The sequence below is a fragment of the Siniperca chuatsi genome, linkage group LG14 (genome assembly GCF_020085105.1).
Source record: "Siniperca chuatsi isolate FFG_IHB_CAS linkage group LG14, ASM2008510v1, whole genome shotgun sequence".
In the NCBI taxonomy this organism is placed as follows: Eukaryota; Metazoa; Chordata; class Actinopteri; order Centrarchiformes; family Sinipercidae; genus Siniperca; species Siniperca chuatsi.
In genome coordinates, this window is record NC_058055.1 from 22,531,341 (window position 1) to 22,558,286 (window position 26,946).

General features: G+C 37.1%; 1 protein-coding gene across 17 annotated transcripts in view; it reads right to left on the reverse strand.

The window, feature by feature from the left end:
* Positions 1–26,946, reverse strand: part of ncam1a (neural cell adhesion molecule 1a) — a 246,876-nt gene that overhangs the window by 11,102 nt on the left and 208,828 nt on the right. For 4 of the 17 annotated variants that reach the window (XM_044221765.1, XM_044221773.1, XM_044221769.1 and 1 more), the window contains 5 exons: positions 24,540–24,554; positions 22,409–22,456; positions 19,581–19,583; positions 14,720–14,844; positions 13,784–13,964 (listed from right to left, as the gene is read on the reverse strand). In XM_044221765.1, coding sequence (XP_044077700.1) covers positions 13,784–13,964; positions 14,720–14,844; positions 19,581–19,583; positions 22,409–22,456; positions 24,540–24,554 — 372 coding nt within the window. Of the gene's footprint in view, positions 1–5,104; positions 7,425–13,783; positions 13,965–14,719; positions 14,845–19,580; positions 19,584–22,408; positions 22,457–24,539; positions 24,555–26,946 lie in introns of those variants that run through there. The other 13 variants (XM_044221770.1, XM_044221774.1, XM_044221777.1 and 10 more) reach the window with 7 other exon arrangements.

The window sequence follows — 26,946 nt, forward strand, 5'->3', positions numbered from 1 at the left end:
AAGGGTGTCTAGAGCTGCCATTTTACACGGTTGATTGATCACATAAAGACAATAGAATAATCATATTTAAAGACCCAGTGAAATATAAAAAATGCCTTTTTAAAGTTCTAATACCTGTGTTAATGATTCTGCTATCTCTTGGTATCTGTCACATGTACATTTTTGAGCATCTATAGATCTCATTTCTCTGCCTGTAAAATATGAGTAAGATTCATATTGCACTCGGGAACAAACACACATTTATCCAATCAAATGTGATTTGGGGCAACCAGCTAACCTCTCCCATCAAATAAAACCACACTTGTTAACACCTGACTGATCCATTACCCCAGTTTACAGTATGAGCTGACATTTCACTTCATCACATGACTTCTCTCATAATATTTGCTAAGGCTTTAAATAGCCTGTGTAGTGAACATGTCGAGGCTGCTAAGTTTAACCCTGGCTTCCATTATTTACATCCTGCAATTACTTTGGTCCAGTTTATGTGACGTATTTACCATTGACATGTAAAATTTCCAGACTTTACGAGTTGCCAAGCACGTCCCTGAATGCACCATTAAACAAGTGACTGTCACAAATTAGGTCAAATGATGGCCACAATTTTCTGGGTCTTTGAAGTGGGACAGTCTTGTTGACACAGTCTTAAACTACACTTCAAAATAGACGTCTTTAAGGATCCTGTAGACGTTTGGCCTTCAACGGCACATGATTTGCACTCCTGTACTTTTAAAAACCCAGCAGACAGCCACTGTGGCACAGGCTTTGCAATGATGGATAACATTTCTTTTCAAATGATTTTTTACTCCTCTCAACCAGGTTATGCTTGTGTTTATTTCACTTGCATGATACATTTTCAAGTGAAAGCACAGCCCACGGGTCAATCTTCCTCTCCTTGGCTGCAATGTAGTTTGCAATCCTTAATTTTGTCTGATGGCTGTGATTTAAATAGCAGGAGCATGCCACAGCTCTGTGTACTTATAGGTGACTACAGTGTTGCAGACAACACTTGTTTTTCCTCTGCCCATTGCTTCATTTGCATTTTAACAGGCACAATAAATCATGGCATCGTGGCATGTATCCAGTGCCGTGGGGGGTTTTCTTACCGAGTGCTCTGACTGAGGGAGAAACCACAAATACCTGTCAGGATGGACTACACAAACATTTCTCTTTACAGGCTTGTCAGGTACAGTACTGAGCCAGTTCCCCAGAAGACTGCTGATAACAGACTGCATGTGATAAGCCTCAATTTCACTGAAAACCACAAATTCCTGAGAAATCAATAACTGGTCACTGTCCAGCATAGGCAATCTGCCAGATGTGTGTACTTCAACATTGATGAAAAACCTTTATATTGGCAGTTAATTTACATATCATTATATCACTGAAAGATGCATTCAAATAGTGGCTACTGATTGGGCTGCATAATTTAAAAAGAATGCAAACAGACTTTTATATTTAACCTCTCAAACTCTGCCTGACCCTACGCTGGCTCTTTCTTTACAAACTCATGTTGTAAAGCATCTTTAAACACACAGAAATGTATTTTAATTCTTATCAAATCCAGCAGTCTAAAGATACCAAATATTTCAGGCTGAATTGAAGGGAAATGGCCATAAAATGATGTCCAACACGTCTACAATATGTACAGGTGATAGATTGATGCAGCCATAAATAACATGGTCAAATCTAAATGAAACTACTGTTTAGACTGTAGAAGTAGAGCTAAAGACATTTTTTGTGTTACCAGGACTGATCCTGGCAAAACAGTGAGGCAACGTTTATTTCATCAGAGGGACCACATACTGAAACATCAACATAACTGTCTCTATGCACTGAACTGAGGATTGTACTGAAAAAACCCAAATGCGTGGCACAGCATATTGTAGAGGAGCAAACATAGCATTCACCAATCTACAGAAGAAGAAGCACAGTTTGGAGGACTAATATGTTCATATCCAAGACAGAGAAGACAGATATGGTGTGACCAAGGTGTAACTGCAACAGGACTGCAGCACCACCCATCTACTGCCTCTTCATATCTCCAACATAGGCATCACCTGGGTCATCACACTGAAAATTTTAGTACTTCTGAACTACTACCCTAATGCTGGGTCCCAATTCTATACTTGTACAAACTATGCACTATATACTAATAGTCATATAATTATGTATTTGAGGTTAGTATACAAGAAGTCAATGCACTTTGTGGTGGAATATGTGCACTGACAGAAATTAATTCAACTGTTCATTTTTTTGTGGTTTTTTTCAAGATCCCTCTTGAGCTGTCTCATCCCCACCAGCAAATTGTTTTAATCACGTGTAGCTGTGAGTAGCTTCTCCATTTCCTTTCTGTACTGCATTATGGAAAATAGTTTACATCAACAGCACACTCAAAAATCAAGCATTTTGTATTTAGTATGCATACTGACTTCTCTGAGTACACTTTTCCCATTTGAAAACACTACATACTTGCTACTCTGCTAATAATTATGTATGTTAATAATTTGAATAATTATGTGTCATAGAATTGGGACACACCCTCAATCTTTGATGACTCTCACATGACTGCCATATGACTTTAAGGACTCTCAAAGACTCTTGTGTGACTTCATGGTGTGAGAAACCCTGAGAGGTTTAAATTCCTGGGATTCGAGCCAGTCACTGATGAAGCCTCTTAAGTAGGGAAAACATCTTCAACTAGTGTAGTCCAGAGAATAGTTTCATTTCAACTTGATGTTGTATGAACTGGATGAATGAGAAAAATCTACAGATAAGAAAAACACAATGGCTTGAATTTTAAAGAATTACAGTACAATTTACATAGAATTTATAAATTGGAGCAAGCAAATACAGATTATATCTGTGATACTGTCATAAAGTGTAGGAAATGACCTTTTTTCAAAATTTAAGGAGTTTTTAAGAGGTTAATAACGATATAACAATTTCAGATTCATAAGATATGTTGTATGCATGATGTATAATCCATATTCTAGTTAGCTGAAAATCTTTCAATCAACCCCAACTGTTTATTTCACAGCTTATAATATGACTATTATGTTATTGTTTTCCTTTTGTTCTTTGGTTCTACATTTTCATCTGCTAATCTTCTTTCTTTGGGTATTGCGTTGGCCTTATTTGGCTCAATAAAGTTTCTTCAATAATTCCCATGTTTGTATCCTCCATCAGAGCTCTGCCACAGTGTGGCACTGCACCACCATTAAAATAACATGAACCTCAGATTCTGTTTACTTTTTGGGCACAAGGAAGCAGAGTGATGCTGACAACTGACTCCCTCTCTGACTGATTAAGATCATCTTCCATGCAGGAAGAAATGTGTGTGGTTTGATGGGAGTTCAAGCATTTAAATGATGATTTCCGTTACTAGTGAGGCAACAGGCAAACTGATGTGTATATTGGCTTGAAAAATGAATTCCTGACTCATTTTCATGAAGTAGAGGATGAAGGGAGGAAGCATTAGAAAGAATTTTAACTTATATATATATATATACTTATATATATATATAAGTTATATATACTTATATATATAATATATCTAATTTAATACAGGTTGACAGTATTGTTAAACATGATGATTATTATAGGTTTTCTAATTGTTTTATGCTTTTGCTTTATACACAATTCTTCAGTCAGAATTAGAATGTGAAACTTTCATCTGATTACAAAAAAACAACAACATGTAACATCTGTAATAAAAAAGCTAAGTTGTGGAAAATGGCAATTAAGATGATAAAAGACATGAAAAACCGTGGAGGAACATTTCTAGATTGCGGAATAAATTCAACTTGTCGCTTCATTTCCTATACAAATCTGCTGATTTGATTTTAACTTCTATCTATATAAACATCTCATTAACCACATCAAGCTAACACACTGAGAAAATGTTTTAGGCTATGCAAAGAGAGTGAATCTGAAATTCCTGAACAATAACAGCAGCTCTTGCTGTAGTCTGTGTGCAGTGGGTGACTGCACCATTTGCTTCAGAGAAGAGAAATATTCTGTTTATATGCAGTGCAGGTAAGTCTGATGCACACACTTAGATGAAGATCCTGATTAGCAAAAATGAAAATCACTCAGCACTGATCAGCACTATCATTACTCAGTAGGCACTGATGAACAACAGGAGGGACCAACAAGTGACAAAGAACACCTCAAGGGTGTCGTAAGCCCTTATTATCCTTGTGACAGGACTTAGTTGAGATTAAACAGCAGTGCCAGGGATAATAAACTGAAGGAATATGAGTCTCATTTTAGATCCCAACCCAGGAAGGAAGAAAGGCCATTTTTCAGAGATGCGAACTGCCCAAAGGAAACTACCGAAAGGATTAAAAAATATCTAGTTTTTTTTTCTCTTGGGCCAATATAATTCTTCATCTGTCTTCTCAATCCTGTTTGGGGAAACAGGGCTTTGCCACATATCAATGTTATTCTACCTTTAGACATATAAGGTCGGAGCAAGCAAGCAAGTTTTATGGCGCTTCTACATCCTAAGTAACAGGCAGAGAGACTCTTGAGCTACATTCACCTTAGCGTTCCCTCCAAAGCCCCCTTCAAAGGTTACAAATCAGATGGAAAAACCTTTGACATTTGCTTATTTGGAATTGAAGTGCTCTTTGCTACAGACCAACTCTGCTTCAAATGGAACCTTGTGAGTTTCTGTTGTTCAAGTGGGAAGTCGAGTACATGGTATATTTGGTGTTTAAGCGCTTAAAACTCATGATAGGCAACTGACAACAAAAATATTCTCTTTTTGTAAAATAGTAAATGATTTTATATTTTCTGTATTTCAACACCATGCTAAGTACAACAAAACAACAAAAAAAAAAATCAGATGGCAAAATTTGAAAAGGTCACACAGATACTACAGGAGTGGGTTTTTCATGTATGACTCTTCTCATGAACACAGTAAACACCAACCCATCTGCACCATATCATTTGGAGTACTTTACAATTTTAGGCAAAATTCAGCTGAAAATTCTGGTAAATGAAAAAGAAAAAGTGTATCACTGGTCACCATAATGTAGGCTCTCCAATGTTTTCATTACCAAGACAGCGAAAACAACCACCATTCACATCTGTCTGATTACTGAAAATGTATCAATGCTTTATTAATTCTCTCACATTGAATTGTTGTTGATCATGGCTGTAGGTGATTCTAGTCTCTTAATTTATGCATTGCATCCTCTCACGGCTCTGCAGGACTTTAACGAGTTGTAGAGCAGAGTGTGGAACAAATGTTTGAACAAACGTAAACTGTATTGAGGGCTTTGAGTAACCTACACTCTGATGGCCATCTTTGAGATCTGTAGCTCTTGGTTACCAGTGTTCAAGAAGAGCTTTTTAAATTTCTGAATTTGCTGCTTGTCAATATCAAGGCTGTCATCGCAAGAAAAACAACAGAATCAGTCGTAAAATGAATATCTCTTTTTGTGCTATATTAGGCTGCTGGATTGTTGGCTAGCTATTATAGTTAAATAAAGATACATGTTTGAATGTCTTGAAATAGAGATCATACTGCTATGAATGTAACAACGTAAAAGTAACCTAAATTTGGTAACAATTCCACCTATCAATCTATGGGCAAGTTTTTATTAACATTCAAAAACTACAGCTCAAAAGTAGCTGTAGTTGCTTTTGTTGCTAACAAAAACAACATTGTTGTATCTTATGTTAAATTTAAGTGTTGACATTTCTTTACCCCCCAGCTGATTCTAAATGTCAATTATGGACAGAAAACCATGTTTTTTTTTTTAGAAAAGAAACCCCCTATGCAAAACAAAGTAAGTAACAGAAGCCGAAGTGAAATTAGAGAGTTTCTAGTTTTAGTTTCACAAAAATGTGTCATGTATAATTGGAAAGCCTCTATACAGTATATACTGTTTACCATTTGTTCAGTTTTTGTTCAAAATGCATACTGTATCTTCTTCTTCAATTAGGCTATAGCCAGGCTTCTAATCTTTCAAGATCTGGGTTTAACAGTCGTGTGTGATGTAATGCAACATTAAATGCAGAATACAGACATTTTGTTAAAGCTCCAGAAGAAAAAAAAGGCCTAAAATCAGCTTCACAATCCAGGCCTTGAACAGTCAGTACAAGTCAGCACTGTCACACATCTTAGTATGTTTAGATGCTAAAGCTTCAGGAAGCAATTACTTTCATGAAAGAAAAAGAAACACAATTTATTTCAACCCTACAATGGTTACATGGAAATACACTGATATGTACTTACAAAAATGTCTCAGAGAAGAGAATAATTTCACATTATTGAAAATGAAATTTTTAGTGTTTACCAGCTGTTGCATTTATGTTTTTTAGACATTTCTCTGCTTTCAGGTAAAAAGAGAAAAATGAACTGTCAAAAAAACCAGCTGTTTTCTTGAAGGTCAGTTTGAAAAGAGTATGTACACTTTCTCACAAAACATGATTAGTTTTTCTGCACAAGCCTCTGTCCTCTCATGACATGGCTGTTGCATAATAATGTGTTTGAAAATGAGCATAATATAATGTTGAAAAGTAATAAAAGTGTCTTGGACATGAATACTCTCACCACAACCAATATTAAATGTTTCTGCAAATGTTATCTTTCCTCGTTTTGTATGGCAGGACATTTCAAGCTTATATCCAAAAAAACAGAAATTAGGCACAGCATTTGTACTCTTCACCTGGTTAACACATTCATAATGCTTGACTGGGGAGCTTCAAAGCAGCTGCATAGCACATTCATGAATACTGGCTCATGCCTCGTGTCAGCTTTCATGCAGTGTTCATGCTTTTATGTCATTTGTGACATATTAGTGGAATGATGTGTCCGTTTAATAGGCAATAAATTCCAAAATAAAAGTCTCTTTACAATTGCCATTTCTGGTTAGCACATTGTAGACACATAATCAGACAGTGTAAGATAATTATTCTATGTACTACCCCTCTTAAGATCACATTAAGGCATTATGAATGTGTTACTAATCGTAGCTAAAACAAAGTGGCAACACTTTGTCTACATTGTACATTGTAGAGCACCCAAGTCCAACTTGTAACATTGACAAAACCTTCTAAAATTTTCCCTTTCTGAATCTATTCATATACAACATGAAAACAGATGATGAAAACAAAATATTAACAGAATCTAAATCCCCAAAAATTGAGAATGATGCAAGTACTGAGCACCCTGTAATAACGTCATAAAACCAATGTCTTGACTCTTCATCTTTTTTTTAAATCTTGTGTGTGGCTGCACAAGGGTCAAAAGGCATAGAAAGCAAAGGAGTCTGGGCCCAAAGATTTTAAAGGCTCAGACTATCCTCTTTCTCCTTGAACAAAATCAGTTTATGAAAGCCAGAGCACAGTCAGCATGGACAGCAGAAGAGCTGCGAGACTGTACGTCACACATCGGCAACCAAGGGTAGCTGAGGTTATTGACCAACAACAGATGACAAATAAATATTTTAATATCCACATCAGAGTTTTTTGAGCGATAATCATAGCAGTAAAGTGTGACAAGAAAAAAAAACACACAATAAAATTAAAAACAGAAAAAATTTGTGTGTATGGCAATGTCATGGTCCATACGTGCCCAAGAAGATCACACATGAAGACAGGAAGAGGACACGGAGAAAAGGGAAGCAGGAGAGAAAGAGGGAAAAGAGGGAGAGAGATAGAAAAATAAGGTCAGAAATACAGAAATACAAGTCTGAAAGGTTATTAAAAACTGAACTGAGGGAAAAAAAGGAAATCTAGGTTAGAGAGGATCAAAGTAAAAAGAAGTCATAGCATGTTAGTAGCACAGCAAATGACACATGGTTCATGGCAGGCATGGGTGGAAGGTCACAGAAATGAAGGTAATGGGGAATGACAACAGAAAGGAAGACATTTCAAACGCACAACAGTCCAACCTCACTGCTTTAAGGTTCAATATAAACAAGGAGAGTTTTTATGTGGTCTGTGATCTGTCATGGTGCAGATCAGTGGCAGAGTTTAGGATAAGATAGATGACAACCTGGATGTGAGAACACATCCACAAGAGTGAGGCTATTACCTCTCATTCGTAATGGCCAGTGGTGTAATGTAAGGTTAATGCAAGTATATGCTTACTTGCCACTGGTGCGTAAACCTGATCCAATAGCCGGTAACAGTTTATTTGAAAGTGGGTTCATAAGACTGACGTGACATTTTTGTCTTGGTTAATGTAAAGTTGTCATAACAAAGACATCTCAAACAATGTCAACTTTGCATTAAAAGCGACATAACTGACCGAATGACACTTAATAACAGTCATAAACCTTCATAAAGATGTTAATAAATGTTCAGACAGGTGTCATGTCATGGTTATGACGGTGTCATGTTAGGCTTATGAACCCACCTTCAAATAAAGCGTTACCCAATAGCCTCATTAATTCACCCATTAGGTCATTAATGGAGAAATTATGGACACATTAGGGCTTCTAGATTTTGTTATGTGAGTCTTTGGAAGCGTGAGTCTGATATATTTACTGACAAAAAAACCTGATAATTTCAATTTCAATATGCAGCTGCAACAGCTCCCTTCTAAGGCTTTAAAGTAGTGATGCTGGTTTGGTTTGCTGCTAAAGCATCAGCTACTTTGCTGTGCAAAAGCAGCGGCATCCTACAGAAATCTTGTAATTACGACATATGGATTTTATTCTAAATAATTGTTTTGTAAAATTGTAACAGGGAAAACTCACTTATTACTGTCAAAATAACAGCTGACATAATTAGATGCATTTCATGTTATGATTTACATTGCAGATACATTTATTAGAAAACGTTGCCTCATTATGTTGATCAAACTGTAATCTGGACCGCATTATGTTTACTTCAGAACATATTTACTGTTGCAATTTGGTGGAATATAGATGACATTTCTAGGAGACAATGATGGAAAAGCCAGTCATCTCCTAAAAGATACACATATTACAGGTGTAACAAAAGAGGAGAGGTCATCAAGTAAAATAAAAACAAGAGTTTTGTTAAACAAATGTGGCAGCTCTTTTGTGTTGAATAAAAAGCAAAACATTATTTTGACAGACACCTGTTTTGTTCACACGATTCTTCAGTACTACAAGCATTAAGATGGAAAGGAGAGGGTGGGGCTATATTCACAGTAGAGCCACTTCTTCAGCTACCATTACACCACTGGTCATGGCAGGGAGAATGGCATGCAAAACCACACATCCAAAACAGAAGCTGGTTATGAAGGTCAAGTCTTTGACATGGATGGATGAGTGATCTCATGTTATCAAAACTGCAAAAGTTAATAGCTGTTTTTGTAGTTTTACTCCAATGTCAACCTTAGCTGGGGAGATTTGGATGGATCAGTTGTCAACACCTGCCACTTTTGTGTCTGTATTAGCAAATTTACAAAGACTATTTATTTTGACCAACACTTTTTGGCATGAGAATTATGACGATGTTTTATCTCTCCACAACTGGGCAGCATTTTGCCTTCTGTGAGTCTGTGGCACGCAAATGCTGCCCAGCTGTACCTGCAGAGAACAGAAGCTACACAAGCCAAATTATATAAAGGTTTTTGACACAACAGATTCAACAGATCATTTTTCCAAAGAAGAAGATAGCTTAACACTGAGATGTTTTCAGAGATCATTCATTCTAAAATACATTCTAATCACTTTTTGTGGCATTTTGTGTGCGCGACTGCTTTCTGAGCATGTGTATGAAAAATGAAAAATAAAACAAATTTAAACAGATTGAAACTCAACTTTGGATCAACTCGCCATTCACAATTTGCGTCACAGTGCCAATTAAGCTCATAGAGTCAGTATATATTTTAAAAAGAGCAGCTGTTTTAAGCCAACATTACCAAGAACAGCTGTGAAACCTACTGAAAATTAAATGCAGATGTTGTAGCTAATAAACCTCAGTAATTTCCCATGTGCCTTGAAGGAAAGAAAAAATAGCAGCAACTTGGAAATAATAATAAACATCCCAAAACGAAAAATTAAATGAAAGTAATTATGGGAATTAAATGGGGACTGACTTGGATGAAGCCCATGTGAACTTCTGCTCTGATAGTATTATAAGTGATCCAAACCTCCCACTGCTATATGGCTGTTGCCCAGCAAGCACATGAAAAAGAAAATAACTGGTTTCTTTATGTGCCATGCACTGGCAGCCATTGCCTTTTAGAGTCGTCAGTAAAGAACAGACAAAATTAATCCAGTTGGAAGTGGCACCATGCACAAGACTAAAAGGGCTGCATCCCCACCTAACTAGGCCACACACTGTATATTCAGGTCAGTCATGGACCATGAACTGTGAGACCCACTAAACCTGGCAGTAGAAGAGAAAGATAGAGGCTGAAAGAGAGAATAAAAATAAGAGAGAATGTGGAAAAAAGATGAGAGAGGCTATGGGAGAGTAATATTTAATACGAAAGAAAGAAAAAGAGATGAAGCATAATAAGTAAAACAGGGACAGCATAGTAAAATATAAAGTAAAGTAAAAAAAAATGTTTTGACTCCACTTAAGTATGTCTATTTTCCAGGATTTCAGTTTTTGGTTAATTGTGACATATTCAACTTGAAATATGTACTTGTAATATCTCAATTAAATGTTATAGGGTCTTATGTATGCTTGGAAATTTCCCCCAAATTAATTGCACAATTTAATTTCTTGTCATAATATACGTTTTTAAGGAAGGTTTTTAAATGTTCTGAAACTCAAATGTGAACTACAGTGACCAGTAAACAGGGAGGACATGTTGGCATTTAGGGGCTATTGGGAATGTATTTTAAGTATGTATTTGTTTTTGCTCACCACTGCAAGTTCACTGGTGGGAAGCCAGTGAGGGATAATGTCCTACTAATTTGTCTATCTACACTGGGAGAAGGAAAAAAAAACACTTATCTCAATCTTGCCTAATGATTATACCATTCAAAACAGGTCACACATATGAAGTGTCATAAGAAGTTTCACAAATTTTCTAAAACAAACAGGAGTAAATAGTGCATTTTTTGTGGACCATTTTCCAACATGTCCTCATACTTAAACGACAGAATAGGCCAATGACTCCCAAAACGACATATAATACTTTTGGAGAGTACCAGCGACAGGTGTACTGGACCTTTGTCTTCATAGTAACAATAATTAACATGTGGTTCACGTTGTGAAATGGTCGCAATTTGGTTAAGTTTAGGCACCAAAACTACTTGGTTAGGTTTAGGAAAAGATCAGCACGGAACAAACAGCGGCCTCCTGGGTGAAAGTTTTGTGTTTGAGTTACATTTGACATACCAACGTAACTTAGCTTTTGTATGTAACGTAACTTACGTAAGTCACATTGACTTTTGGTTTCACGTGGGACGTGAACAGCGGTATCCTGGTTTAAAGTTCTGTATTTGACCCATCCATCCATCCATCCACCCTATCCTCCTCCCTACATGGACTTTGTCGCTCTTTAAATAAATATGGGTTGTAATAAGAACAGCCGACCTATATGGCCGTATTTTTGAGGAGGACCTGTTTTAGACTGACAGACTGCCATTTTCAGCTGTGGATTCGTTTAGGGATTTATTAGAATACTGAGAATGTATTGTAAGTTTTACCAGGTTAATTATTTTTGATTCTTTTTTCAGTTACTGTAATTGTTTTTTATTACTTTTTTTCTTCACAAAGGCATCCATGTGCTGGAAACATACATATTTATCAAACTAATTATGACCACTTATGAGCTCTTCTGAAATGTGTTTTTTAATCTGTTCACCACCTCCAGAAATGTCCTCTGTGTTTTTTCTAACATGTTGGTACACTAAAATAACAATAATATATTGTATCTAGAATATTGTCAGACATTACTTAGCTTTGAAGGCATGAGACAATGGTAAATATTATGCATTTCCAATGCTCAAACCTAGTTTGTCATTTTTATCAGATTCCTTGATGTTCACTTGACAGTTGATCCCTCACAAGATCATTTGTGAGGGAAATAAAGGACAGGCAACACAAACCTGAAACTGAAGATGAGGATGGAAAAAAGATAAGATGATGCAGAGAGAAAAAAAAGAGTTATTTTTCAATAGAAGATAAAAAGATAGTAGGATAAGAAGTTTAACTTGTTTTATAGCTCAGGTATAGTGCAGTGGGGAGGCAGCCCAAGTTAAAATGTGCATCTCACACACAATACAACAACAGAGCAAAGGCTGACCGTGACCACCTCGATAGAGAAGTATTTGATATTAACTGGACAAAATGCTCTGGGTCTGACTGATATCTGGTCTGACTTTATTGCTCACTGAGCTTGAGTGGTAACAGCTGCCTTATGCTGTGGGAGCTACTGAAGACCAGAAGAGCAGAGCACCATGCACCATGATGCTGAGTTTTATCTGTAGCAGCAGAGCATCAAGGAGAAGAAAAAAATAGAGTGAGTACGCCTCTGCTCTTCATATGGATTCAATAGTTATTGTTGATCTTTTTGTAGCCTGGCCTCTGAAATTTCATGAAGAGAGCACGATAAAAAAAAATGCAATTAATTAGCTCCGTGAATGAAAAAACAGAGAGATGTACTTCTCCAAGATGAAAGGATTAGGTGGAGGAGACATAACTGGAAACAAGTAGAAGACTGGCATTAACAGTAGAAAGAAAGAACGTATAGGTCAGGTGTAAAAGGAGTATAAACTTCAGATGACCCAACTTCAAGTCACAACTTGTCTATTTTTACTGACATGAAGGTTTGACATTTCACCAACTTTTGAGGCACACATGGCACTCTAACTGTTTGATGACAACACATGAGCAGATAGCTTTGTTGTCTTTGTTTAGCTACACACCTACAGTATGTGTATCTTCCTCTACATTTTCTCTTGACATTGTGTTTAAGTATATTAAGAGCTACTGAAAACCAGAGTCAAATTCCTTGCATTCTTAAACTTACTTGGCCCATACAGTTGAGTCTGATCCTGGTTTTAATGTTCAGTCTCTTCAATTGTTTTGTCATTTATGAATGCTCTTTAGTCTACAGACAACATCTTATAATTGTAAACTATTGTAGAGGGATGTCAAATTGAATACAATAACAATTCTACAGTCCTATAAGGAACACAACTGTCATGCCAACATATTAAGTTGAAATAACACCTCCCTCTGCTCAATGGCCATAATTCATCTATTATAATTAGTCTCCATGTAAACACAGACATTCCCAATGTTTTAGTTTAGTTCCCTGAACCTAGACCTAATCTAACCTTCATCTTAAATAAGGGTTTACTTTTCTAAATTTAACCATCAGCTAAACTTTTCATGTTATAACAATGTCACATCCAATTCATGTTGCTGTAACACAATCCTTTCAAGGTGGAGGAATATATTCTTCTGATTATTCATTACTACAACACACATTTCAGAGTTTGTGCTCATTTCATACAGTTTTGTAAAACTGCACTGTCTCTTGTAATTTCAAACCTATTGTATAGGCCACAATATTACCTGTAATCTTTCATTGCTTTCAGCAAATAATATAGTCCTTGATTTTCACTTAAGTAGGGATTGAATCATACTTTTCCACTTTGTTATCAAGTGTACTAATAAGGACAGTAAAAAAAACAATACACCTTCCCTATGCAACAGACAGAGACAGATGATTCATGTCAGACCCTACAGCCACCAAACTTTTAATAAGCACCTGATAATAGTCAAGGGTCTAAATAATAGAGCATTATTGGTCACGGTGGAAGCCTTTGTGCACTGTGGCTGGTGTGTGTGGATGCTCGGGGTGGGATGATGGGAATAGTACCTGGGATAGTAGTGGGCTCTGTAGCTGTTCTGAAGGAGAGGATGCCAGGCTCTGACTTGCCCTGCTGATTCTCTGCCAGTACGTGAACCTCATACTCTGTATTCCAGTCCAGGCCGCTCAGCACCACATACTCACTGCCATGGGGAAGGCGGATCTCTGGTTTCCAGTCAGATACATGCTTCTGGGAAAGGAATATAGAGGGAACAAAACTCAAAACTGGGTAACCAAGTGAGACTGTGGTCATCATATACAGGCACAGAGGAAAGGGTCATTTTAGATCACTTGAGAATGATCCTATTCTCAAGCTGGTCATTGTGCACAAGATAAAAGGAGATTACAGCACATTTTTCAGTTCCATCTGTTTCACCAGATTATCTTGACCCAAAAGAATTTGTAGCACCTTTTCAGCACAAGACCAAAAGCATGTGAAATGGAAAAGAATCTAATTCATATAGAACTTGACAATAATAATATAGCTCCAACAAGTGTAAAATCATTAACTTGGGAAGTAAATGTGAGTTGTTGTTGAATTATTTTAGGTATCAGTTTAGAGATGGTTTAGTTTAACTATACAATGATTTGCTAAAATCTGAATTGGTGAAGCTTCTTGGGGGCAACACACAACCAAGACATGCCAACTGCTGCTTGAGAAGATGATTTTGGAGGATATTACATTTCTCAAGACAACATTTTGGGAAAGATTATTTGCTGTTTTACTAAGAGTTAGATGAGAAGATCAGTATCTATTTTATCAAGTGACTGTATATTTTTTGACAGAGGCTAGCAGTATATTCCTGCTTCCAGTTTGTTTGGTGAACATTTTCAAGCACTGTTCTTTACCAATTTTTATAAAGCCATTGCAAGAACTGAAAAACAAAAAACAAAAAGCAAAACAGCAAAGTGGTACCAAGTTACCTCCTTGGCCAGTATACTCACAGCCTTGTATCTGATCAGGTAATGTTTAATGGGGGAACCGCCATCATCCTGCTTGATCCAGTTGACCTTTACAGTATTGCCCCTGTTTTGGACCTTGACTTCTATTTTGGGGGCACTGGGTTCCCCTACACAGGACAAAGCAAGGGATTATGATTAGTTGACATAAATATAGTTGTTGCATCAAAACCATCATTAGCTTCTAAACACAAGTTACCTACTGTGCTTCTAACCTTCCAAGTGTGTTCAAGTGTGCTTGTGTCTTCAAGGTCAACTAAGCTAAAACTTAAATTGATTGCCAGTTCAACCTATACTGTTTTAAGATGCTTTTCTTGTGTCTTCTCTTCTCTAACGTAACAAGCATTGCAATCAGAGGACATTGCAGATGTGGAGGTAGTAATCACAGTGTGATTAAGGTTTTCATCCTTTGTTGGCCTAAAGTAACACAGAGGGTTTTTGTGCTGTCACATTGCTCTACTAAGCTGTTAAAGGCTGAGAACACAGACAATAAAATTTTAAAATTAAATCCCTACAGATCATTGGCTCCAGTGCTCCATGCTTCCATACGTTGACTGATAGCAGACTCCATGATAAATTATTACATTAACACACATGTTGGAGCAATTATGTCAAAAGAACGATAATATGAATTTAGCAGCGATACAGTAAAATGGTAATTATCTAAAAAGAAATGCCGCCACATCTGACTACTTTATGTAAGTGAATGGTAAAATTAAATGTAATGAGACCAGACGAGCTTTGTCATACACACACACACACACACACACACACACACACACAGACAACATGAAATTAAAAGCATTTTTCTTTACAGCTCTAAATGGATAGGGTTAGAGTTAGGGCTACGTTAGGGTAAGTTTATGGTATCATTTAAAAAATATATTAAGCCTTATCTATAGGACATGAAATATAATGAGTACCATTACATAGTGTATGCTAAATGGTTAGCATGGAGCATAGAACCCAATATTCTACCAGGAATATGTTGCCATCCCTTAACAGCTTAGTTTAAAAATAAAGCAATGTAAATTAAGTTTGCTTGGTGTGATACTCCACCATCTATTTGATTATCTCACCACCTGCAGGCTTGAAAAGTGGGTGTAAAACGTTTATAGCTTTGAGGATTAAGATGTAAGTTGTGTTTCTAGATATATTGTTTGCAAAACTATTAGTGTTTGGAACATTCTAAACAAGTGAATGGACAGCAGAGAAGTAGATTATGCTACAGGAGAAGTTTGATTTTGAGAAGTTTCTATGGACATTTTGGTACTTGTTACCTGCCATGAAAACTTGTGACTATTGAAATCCATTAGAACCAATAAGACTCTCCTCACAAAAAACAAAAACAAACAAAAGACAGCATCAGTCATATATTCTAATGCTTAAATATGATTTATGTTACGTTTCCCTGACAAGGACCTTCAGCGACCGTGTGAATTATGAGTCTTGTCTGTCCGAAGCGAAGGTGGAAATAGTGTGACATTGTTGTACAGCCTCAAAACCTCTAAAAGGAGGAGGTCGGGGTTGATGAATGGGTCACAAAGTGTCAGACATTGACACAGGAAACTGCTGTTTGTTCCTGTTTCTTACCAACAATGACTTTGTAGGTTTCTTTTCTTATTCTTTTCTTAACCATGACAATAATTTTTCCCTAACCTTAACAAAGTAGATATTTTAGCCCAAACCACGATCTTTCCTTAACTATACCCAAGTAGTTTTTGTGCCTTAAACAAACCAAACTTTAACCATGGAATTGGCATAGCAGGAAATTATCAAATGAATAATTTTCATAATGGTGATTTGTAACAGTTTTGGAAGGCACTGACAAACAAAGTTATCCTGCTCATAGGGGCGGTAAAATGGATATTTTTTAAAGGAAATGACAGTGTATTTTGCGTTGTGTTTTGAGGACTTGTTGGAACCAATGTAAACTCACTTTTAAAGCCTACACTGAGTGAATATTTGATTATCAAAGATAGATTTTGGGTGGAATATCCCTTTGAGGTCAGCCTGAAGGGACAGTGTGACTGCGGTGTTGTTCTCCTTGAGGCTCCTCATTATCTGCTTTGTCCTTCTGAGTAATGACTCCTGGGTCGCTGGATAATGAGCCTGTAGGCCTTGATTGGACATGTTACTCTATTACTTTTAATAATATATACATAGTCTTGTGGCAGGGAGGTTGAGGTGTTTTGTGTACATGTGTTGTGATCTTGGCTTTTACTGTAATGCCACTGTAAGGGCTTTAAAGGAGCTGAAACTCATTAATTATGTACATCTTGGTTACACACAGTTAGCCTTGCTATGATGTTATTAAACTGACTACCTCCTGATGTTACAGCCTTTGCCCTGTGCTAACTATCCGATAATAACAGCCCATAAGCATGTGGCAGAAATCCGAATAATAAAATAAATAAAAAATAATCTATGACATGATGCAGATTTGAATATATGCCTTTGTTGGAAAGGCATTAAAATGCACACAGAAAAATAGCATTTCTATTTCCAGGCCAAATATTTAACATTTCAAACATCAGTGTTAGTGGTTGTAGTAAATATATGAATATGCATGAAGGCACTTTTTCTTGATTGTATTTAATCATCTGAGAGCACTGCCTAAAAACTGCATTCCACTAGACTGGAGTGAGCATGACAGATGCTGGAAGTGAGTCAGACAGTGTTAGTTAGTAACGGCAACTGTAATATGGTGGCAGAAAGACATTGGTACATTCAGAGTGTTATTCACGAGCATCATTCTGTGTTAGGTCATTTTTTCTGAGGCTAAAACAGAGAAAGGGGTGGTTAGAATGAGAAGCTTCTCTTTGCAGGCTGGAAATTTAGGGTGCTGCTGCACATTTGGCGGGTGGAAGTGTGAAGCACTGCCAATGACCTCACACTGACACACATGTAGGAGGCATTGTCCCACATGCAGCCCGACCTAATGCAGCATCCTCCCTCATCTTCGAGCTTACATTGAGAGATAAGTGGATAGAATTGAACAAGAGTTATTGAAAACATGCTGTTGGATACAGAAATTCTTCATTTTAGTTTTTAACATCAATTGTGCGGGTTCCATCTGATACAATATTTAATGCTAAGTATCATGTAACAGGGCTATTTGTGCCAACATTAATTATTGTGAAAAAAGAATGTGACACTAATGATTTGCCTTGCGTCACACTGTCCACCTTTAAATCAGATCCATTTAACGAATTATACATGTTACTGTAAATGTCACTGTTACAACTGTTGCATTCAGTAAATTAAAAGCATAATTTTTTTAAACCTTTTTTTTTAGTTCTATGCATATTTAGAAATGCAAGTACCAAGAAGACATGACACCAAAGACACAGACACATGCAGACAGGGCCGACAGTTTCTTTGGGTAACAGCAGAAAAACAAGAGAAAGGATGCAACAAGAAACAGAACTTGCATGCTGCAGTAATGCAATGGGCTGCTGTGAGTCCAATCATTGGAACACTGTCAGCTACAGTAGATAATAAGAAAAGTTAGCTTTGTGGGTGAGTATGAGGACTACGTTTAACAGATTGCAGTCAGTGGCACTTTGTGAGGGTGCTCCTGTGATGTTTAAATGCGATTCATGAAACAAAAGATGTTTTTGATGAAAATCTGTGATTTTATCAAGATTTTTAATGATACCTGGAAGTGAATTTTGGCACAATTTAAAGCTAAAATAAAAAACAGGGCTGTCAAAACCAACAAGAATGACAAGAAAAAGCACACCGGGGAATCAAAAATGAAAAGTGTTTGGATTAAAATTGAACTACTGTGCCTGAATCTTTGTATGCCACTTAACTGATCTAGGCTAATGCGATGCTATATGATTTTGTTAATTCTCATCCAGATAATCCAGTTCTTCATTCGTAATCTTGGTAACTTGTTAACTGGTAACTGGTTTTTAAATAAAGTGAAAATGAGTGAAACATTTAAACCAGCCCTCATATGATTGGCTGGCACAGCACTACAGCTGATTGAGACATATGAAACCTTAACAATCTTAGCTTCTAAGTAAACCAAAGTGAGAGAACAAATGCAAAGTGAGATTTAAAAAGACAGATGGAATGAAATGTGTGAGCCCAATTTCAATGTTTTCTTTCCAGTACAGTTAGTAATCCATCAAACATAAAGACTGTTTTATTGGTGGCTCTACGGAAAGGAGTGACCATATGAGAAAATGAGGTCACAGATGGGTAACATAAAAAAGTCTTGTTCATGATGCACTTTGAATCAGAGTTGAAGGACATGCTGTAACAAATAGCTTCAGATATAGCTTAGCTAGCTCTGAAGAAGATTCCATTTCCACCTGGTATGAACATGCAATCTGTCTCTGGATATATTATCTGGATAAGGACAAACGCATGTTAATGCAGGTGTAAATGCAAGCAGAACAGATGGGGTCAAAGAGTTAACAATCACATCAGCTCAGTTAACCACATTAAAAAGAATGTGGCCCTGGTGTGTATTTCTTACATTATTGCATTGGATTGCCTATATAGAATTAATCTTTAACAAGGCACTAAGAGGAGAATAGTCTTGTATTGTTACTTTATGACTGCAATGGAAAATAGGTGAAAGGATCATAGTTGGCAAGAAGGAAGAGAAAGTCTTAAGATGAATGGAGATGATGAAATACTGTTGGAATGAAAATAAAAATAGTGCATGTTTACTAAATGTTAACTACATATCTGCAGGTCTAAAGATGGATGAAAAATGGCCAAATGAAACTGAAAGTGTTTTAATGTCTCACCTATGACTCTAATAAAAAAAAGCCTTCTGAATGATCATTGCTCATCTAATGATCTCAAACTAAACAAAAAAAATTACCTTCTGTTGGCCAGCGAAGACGACATCATCAGCACCATGCAAGAGCCACATGACAAAGTCACATGATGTGCACGCACATGAATGGTTGAAAGGAAAATATAGGGGAAGGAGGGTAGGGGAGCGGGGAGAGGCGGGGGGCACATGGGAAATATACAAAACATTGTTGAAATGATGAAAACATCAACACAATAAACAAATGAACAAGAATGTTAAACACAAAATGACACAAAAGGAACACAAACAACCAAGAGAAATACATAAATTGGTAAACTGATTTTTTAAATAAATATAAAAAAAACATGTTGCTGAATATATGAAGCAGTTGCAGACTTTTCGTTTTGGTTTTTGGAAACATGTAGAATTTCAAAAAATAAATAAACAAATAAACTGATGCTGATTTTAAGATAAAGATTTAAGGTAAGATACAACCAAAACTGTAAGACCAGAATTGCCTCATGCATCCAGATAATCAATGACTTTTCCTCTGACAGGTTTTCTTTTATTCTAATATTTTACATAGCGACATTAATGCCCAATCTGAATTTGAAGTATGGTCGGCTCTAACACCATGACTTCAATTAAAAAAACCAAAGCAGTTTGTTTGGTTTCCCTGGGACAAACACGAAACAGGGGTCAATAGAAGAACAGAGGAAACTCTGCAGCTTTGAGAATACAAACCATGCCAACTAAATATGATACACAACACAGCCGACAACAGTGTGAATACATGAAACATCAGGAGAAATAAGGTCTGCATCAGATGGTGGTCTAAAAGCATTTGTGACATTTGCTCTGAGTGATGCACTTGCAGAAAACACAGAGTAGTTGCTGGAGCATATATGTTGCTGGAGCATATACTGTATATGAACAATTACATCCTAGGTGGATCTAATGTAAATGTATCTGACAAATGTTATTAAAAGTTTGTTCAAAGGGAAACATTTTGTTAGGAACACTGCAAGGACATACAATTCTAATATAGTACATCAGGAACTCAATTAAAAGGAGCAACAATAGACATACCACAATTACTCGAGTGACCTTGAACCAAACAACACAAGAGTCATGTTTGTTTACACACTGCATACTGTTACCTCAAATGTTACTTTAGGTTTTGTGTAAACCTCAAATTAAAGCAAAAAGCAGTCAGATATAGTTGCTCAAAGGTGCCATCAGTTATAATTTTACTGGCGCTTTTCACAAAATAATAAAATGTCAGCAAGTGTTGCTGATCAGTATCAGTCACTCAGTCACTCTGTTATAACCTGAATGGTTATGCAGGATTTCTAAACAGGCAATGCAGGCCTGGCTCAGTGTATTCATTACATTACTCTCTACATAGAGAAATCCTCAAGACTAGTGTGAACTGCTCTGTCATGAATGTCAGATGATCTGATACTGTGTCTGAGCTGAATGGACACAATGATTAGAAACATTGAGGGGCTCTCAAGAAAATGATACAGTGATAGAGTGGTTTTGATAAGAACTACAATATGTAGTTGGCAGAGAGGCAGAAACAGGTTAGGTAGGTAGAAGGAAGTAGAAAAGCATTTGTACAGTCATGCAGAATGGCTTATCAATTATCAAATGAACTGAAAATGAATAACAAAGGAAACTGAGAATAGCCAATTTCCTAACCAATCAGTGGTTATGACTGCAATCTTGCCATCGCACATGTCTTCCACCATCATTGATGGTGACATTAATGGTACATACTTACTTACAAGTCAGAAAATGGTAAATGCAGTAAATTCTATATGACACAAACACAACATAAGGTGTTAGTGTGGAGCCTACTATCACTCAATGTTGTGTGCCATGAACATGTCATACAGTGTTACGAGTCTACTGTCAATCAACTAACTTTATGGTCAAATGTTAACGATATGTTAATGACACCTACTATCTCTAAAAATAGCACTTAAGTGTCAGCACAGAGTTCTGTACCCACTGATCTACCAGGGTCTTTCAATTTGACATTTGCATTTCCACAAAAAAGTATTTTTTTTCCAAAAAAAAGTTGAGGTATGCGATTCTAATCCAATACACGTCTTTTTGTCAAATTCAGCGAATATCTCCTAACTGTCCGCTAGCTGGCCGAGCCACACAACACTATTTCAGCCATTCCAGCCATGATTTGTGTGTCAGGTAACATTAAACGACTTACCCACGGAAATTCAGCTTACTCTCTAGTTTGCCAAGATATGCTGTTGTTGTGATGTTAGCTATAGTAGCAGGAGCGTTGTGAGTATCGCTGTCTGGAGCCGGTTTGCTGGCTCTGGGAAACCGTCTTGTCCTCTCTGGCTGTTGGCTTCGCAGCAGCAACAGTTTCCTAACCCACAGCCTAGCTAACATTAGTTACATTGCTGTGTCGTTGTTTGCTCTATATCATGGTATTTGTCATGGTATTGGATTTCTCCAAAATCGCATACCCTACCTTTAAGGTCACAGCAAACTTTGTATAACCTACTCTAAATGTATTCCAAACTTATTGCACCACAATCAGAGGAGCCTTAAGTATGTACTGTGATTCAAATCTTCATGAACAGACCCACTGTGTTAATTATGTCATACACAACACTATAGTCAGGCGGTTAGAAGCACAACCGTCATGTCCTTGACAAATGTTAGTAAAATCATAATCTATGAGAATTCAAGACTGTTAGCAAAGCTAGTAAGTTGCCAAACTGTGGCTATACTCTACAGAGGGTGCATGAGCTCTCCTATGAGCCACACCAGTAATAAATGAACATCTACACTAACTGTGAAGCCAAGCACGTAAGAGGTGGAGAGAGACACACTGCACACTGTGCGACTGGCATACTCACTACGAGTCATACTGGTGGCAGCGATAGGGGGTGGTATCTCTGATGAAACTGAAAGATGGTGAAAACATGGTGAGCGGAGCTGGAGTTCTCGTCAACAAGTGCATCTCAGTGCTGGGTCAGTTTTGTTTTTATACTGTCTCGGTGATAAGGAATTCCTCTGGAACATTCCTGTGGAACACTGACTCCTTTTGTTTTTCAGCATCTGTTAGCACATCCACTGTGCTGACCACTGTGACGCAACAACATGGACATCTTATAGCTTTTACCAGCTTTTTATTACAGTACAACCTGTGTAATGGGAATGTCCATGTGAACCAAGACATACAGTATAACACATAAGGCCTTTCTCAGTACAGAGTACACCAAGTTCAAAGTTGTGTTCTTGGGAGTCCAAAGAGGAGGGGAGGACGCAGTACAATCAATTTGCAGCCGGGACAACAGCATTCTTGCTGACATCATCTGGGTTCAGGTGGTTACTCTTCGACATAACTGTACACCTGTTATCATAACTGTAATGTTTATTCATGTACAATAACCACGTCTAATACCATGCGCTAAATAAAACATGTATTTGTTATTTTTTATTGAATTGTGGCAGGACCTGTCTATATCAGCAGCACTATTGTACAATGTAAACTGCCCGATAAAAACATCAACCTTATCTTCCACCAACTTTATCTTCAACCAAACCAAATTGGCTGCAACAAATATTAGAGTTTTATATCTTGTGTTTAAACAGCTACAGAGAAGTCATCGCTTGAGATGGGGACAAATTTCCCTAAAGTACAACTTAATAATTTTAGAGCTAATGCCTGTAAACATCAAAGGAAGTCCAGGAATTCCAGCCTACACTCTTCTGAAGCTTAACACACTTACAAGCATAACACACCCACTATTATTCTCCTCAAGCCAAGATGTCAAAGGTAATGTTTAAAAAACATGGGCTATGACGATAGCGTTTTCATACATACTAGTATCCCAGTTATTATCAGCATATACTGTATGTTTACGCCTGTAAACATCATAGACTGGTTTTAGAAACTTGAATATTTAAGCTGGTCATATTCCGAATATGATCAAAACCAGGATAAGACTCTTGGATACTAGTGTGAATGTAAACACTGAAGATTTGAATCCAGACCATGTGGACTGCTATACATTGGCCACAGTTGTGATGCAGAAAACAAACACCAATCAGGAATTGGAGTTTTAGGAGCAATTTATAAAACCTTTTCCTGAGCAGCAGTAAGCATATGCTCTTTCCAAAGAAAGCTGCAGCTCTTCCCCACCTGCACCTTAACAGAAACTAGGAAGCTCTTTACAGTCTTTCTTGATATGCATTCTTGTGACCTCTGAGAGATTGTCGACAAGTCTAATGGCAATGCAATATAAAAGCGCACCGTGAGCACAAATGGGAATCCTAAAGATTTCTTAGAATTGAAGGCCTGAATATTTAAACCTTAAGTTTCCATACAGGACCATTTATGCGGAAAGTAGCCCAGCTTTTAACATTATTACCAGTAAATATTCCAATTCCACATTAATTACCATATGATAATACAATTGTATTCCTCTTTGTTGTCTCTGAAGACAGTATACGTTCTTTAAAGACCTGATATAACAATGGCTGAAATGCTGCAGTGCACAAGTACAATATACTTTATACTAGAGAGACACCAAAAGAAAGATGTTACGAGCAAGCAATACTAAAGAAGCAAGGGTAGCACTAAGGACAACAGTATAAATAACTCACTTGCTACAGGCTGTAAGTCTGTCATATCAGTCGATCACACTGCTAAACACACCTGAAACCACATTAGAGTAACGGAATGGACTGCCGTCAGGAAAATTATTACAACAGGTAGTGAAATGAGTACTGATATTTATGTAGGAAAAATGAAAATTCAAGGTTTTGGGGTTTGGGGTGATGATTTCTGTGGAACTTTCTGTGGAAGACATCATGTGATCAAGAAATCTGTTACATTCACATTATTGTAGCATGTTTCTATAATCATTAAAGCAATGCACTAATATAGAGAGAATGATCAAAGTAAAGCAAATAAATGCAGTGAAGAATGAAACAAGTACAGAGGAAAATAAACCAGACAACACAGGGAGAAAAGAAACTTACTTGTGAAAGAATACCCTGAGAAGTCCGATGGAAAACAGAACAGATGGAAAACCATGATGAGAAAACAATAAAACAAAAAGAAGAAACACAGACAATGCAATGAGAAATATGAACAATGAAAGAGGGCAACTCCGTCCTGCCGAATCATTAACCCACTGTCACACTGCTACTGTGTCTTATTGCACTTTCTGTCTACAGTAAGTCTTGCTTCTCTTTGTTCTGCAGCTAACTTTGACTTTGATAATACTGGTACTGTATTACCCTCCAAATTAGAAATTAGATGTGACTTTGGTTGTGGTAGGGCTTCGGTGTTTTCTTAAAAGGGACACTGAGTTTCTGGATTAAAATCTCCCCATGCTACTCTGATGTAATATAACACATTAATATATGTGTCCATTTTCATTTCATTTCTGTAAATGGGATATATTAAGTAAAGTTTGAGATCAACCTCAAGTTTAAAGTTTCATTTAAAAAAATAAGTTCTAGTTAGACTAGTGTAAACTCAATAAATACATCAGACACTGTATTTTGCTGAAAAATCTTGAAGTAGGACAAAGCCTGTCTCAGCTATAGGGAATCAGGCAAAATAAGGAGGATGCTGAGGAGGGCTATTTCTACAGAAGCCGTGGGGTGATGAAGCACAGATGGAAGCGTGACATAGAAGCTGGGACAAACTAAAACATTAGTTTTATTTAGATTCATTCATGACCCTGATTCGAAATGCTTACTGAGAAATAGGTCTGTTGTCGTCTAATTGTAGCCTGGGTAAACTAGCTCTGCAGGGGATAGATGAATTAAAGGATAATTCCGGTTTATTTCGATGTGGGTCTTATTTTAGTAGTTTGGGTCATAATTTCTATCGGTAATAATAACATGTAAACCACCAAGTAAATTGGGAACACGGTCGGACAGGGCAAGAAACACCGTCAGAAAACAAAAGGAAACTGTGAAATTATTACTAAGAATTGTCCATTGTAAACTTCCATCACAGTTTACAGACCGACTTTCTAGTTCACTTTTGACCCACTGTGCTTACTGTAGCTGTGCTTGCACATATTTCCTGCACAACGAGGGATTATTACCAACATTTCTGGTGCATTCACTTTCGGTTTAAACCTTTAAATAAAGCGGCTAAACTGTTCGGCTCATTTACAAACTTTCTGCTCATCTGACTGCTCGCGTTTCCTGCAATGTTGTCATGTCCCAAATCTCGGGGATTACTTTGGTGAGTACAATGTTAAGTAATGTGTTAAGTTGTGATAAAGCAGACTAATCCTTCAAAGTTTTTCCCCTCATCATCACCTGTTTAAGACTACCACAGTGCCATATTGTGTGGACTGTTCAAAGATTTCTTATGCTGCCTTGATGGTTTATTTCAATCCACATTGGATTTAATGTGTGAATGCCTTATAACATACAGAGTGATCGTTCACAACTGTTCAAGAACTAATAACATACTTTTGCCATCAAACATATGGAGCAAAAATGTATAATGTTCCATTATCACACTAATTGTTTTTGTTACACTGTGAAAAGTTAGTCTATGCAATTATTTGGTATTAAACACTTACCGGATTAATGCAAATCAGATTTTAGAGATTGGCCATCATTTATACTTCAGTGAGAAAACATTATCTAACATAATTGCACATAAATAAACACAAAGTTGATACATTTTATGTAAAGCCGACACATTATGATTGGTGATGACAGGTGTTGCGCACCTGTTCTTTGCTGTAAGGTTGCAGACGATGCCATGTGGCTAACACAGCTGTGATTTGACGGCAGATTATTCACCAAGAAAAACTTAAATGGAGGGTGACAGCAAGTCGCTACAGAACATCGAGCAACCTGGTGCAAGTGCCGTGGTGGTGGATGAACAAATGTGACATGGACAAAACTCCCCTCATCTGCCTGACAAGTATGTATAGTATTCTCCTTGTATCTCCCTTTTTCTGTTAAGGTGACTCCTCTCATTCTTTCTTCCAAACACAGTTAAACAGAAAATGTCCTCCACCTCCAACATTTCATCATGTGCTGCCATTTCCTTCATGAAATACAAACAATCTTCAGCAGGGCTTGACCTCTGGCTGCTATATTAACAATGTGCACTGTCACTCAACTATAAATACAGAGCTGCCACTTCTTCACACTGAAGTATAAATCACCCTTAAGAATGCACAAGTACTTTCCAGAAAGCTTTCACTAAATCACCTGAGCTGTGGGCTAAAAAGTCAGGGCTCTGCAAAATGGAAGTAGGCACGGTCTACCTTACACACTGCAGACATTCATGAGGAAAGAGGCTCATAATACTGTTCAGTGACGAAGGATACAAAGGTTATACTTTGCATAGTTAACACTTTTAACCAAGTTGGATTATGAAGTGGCAGTCCTTCTGGCCTGGCTG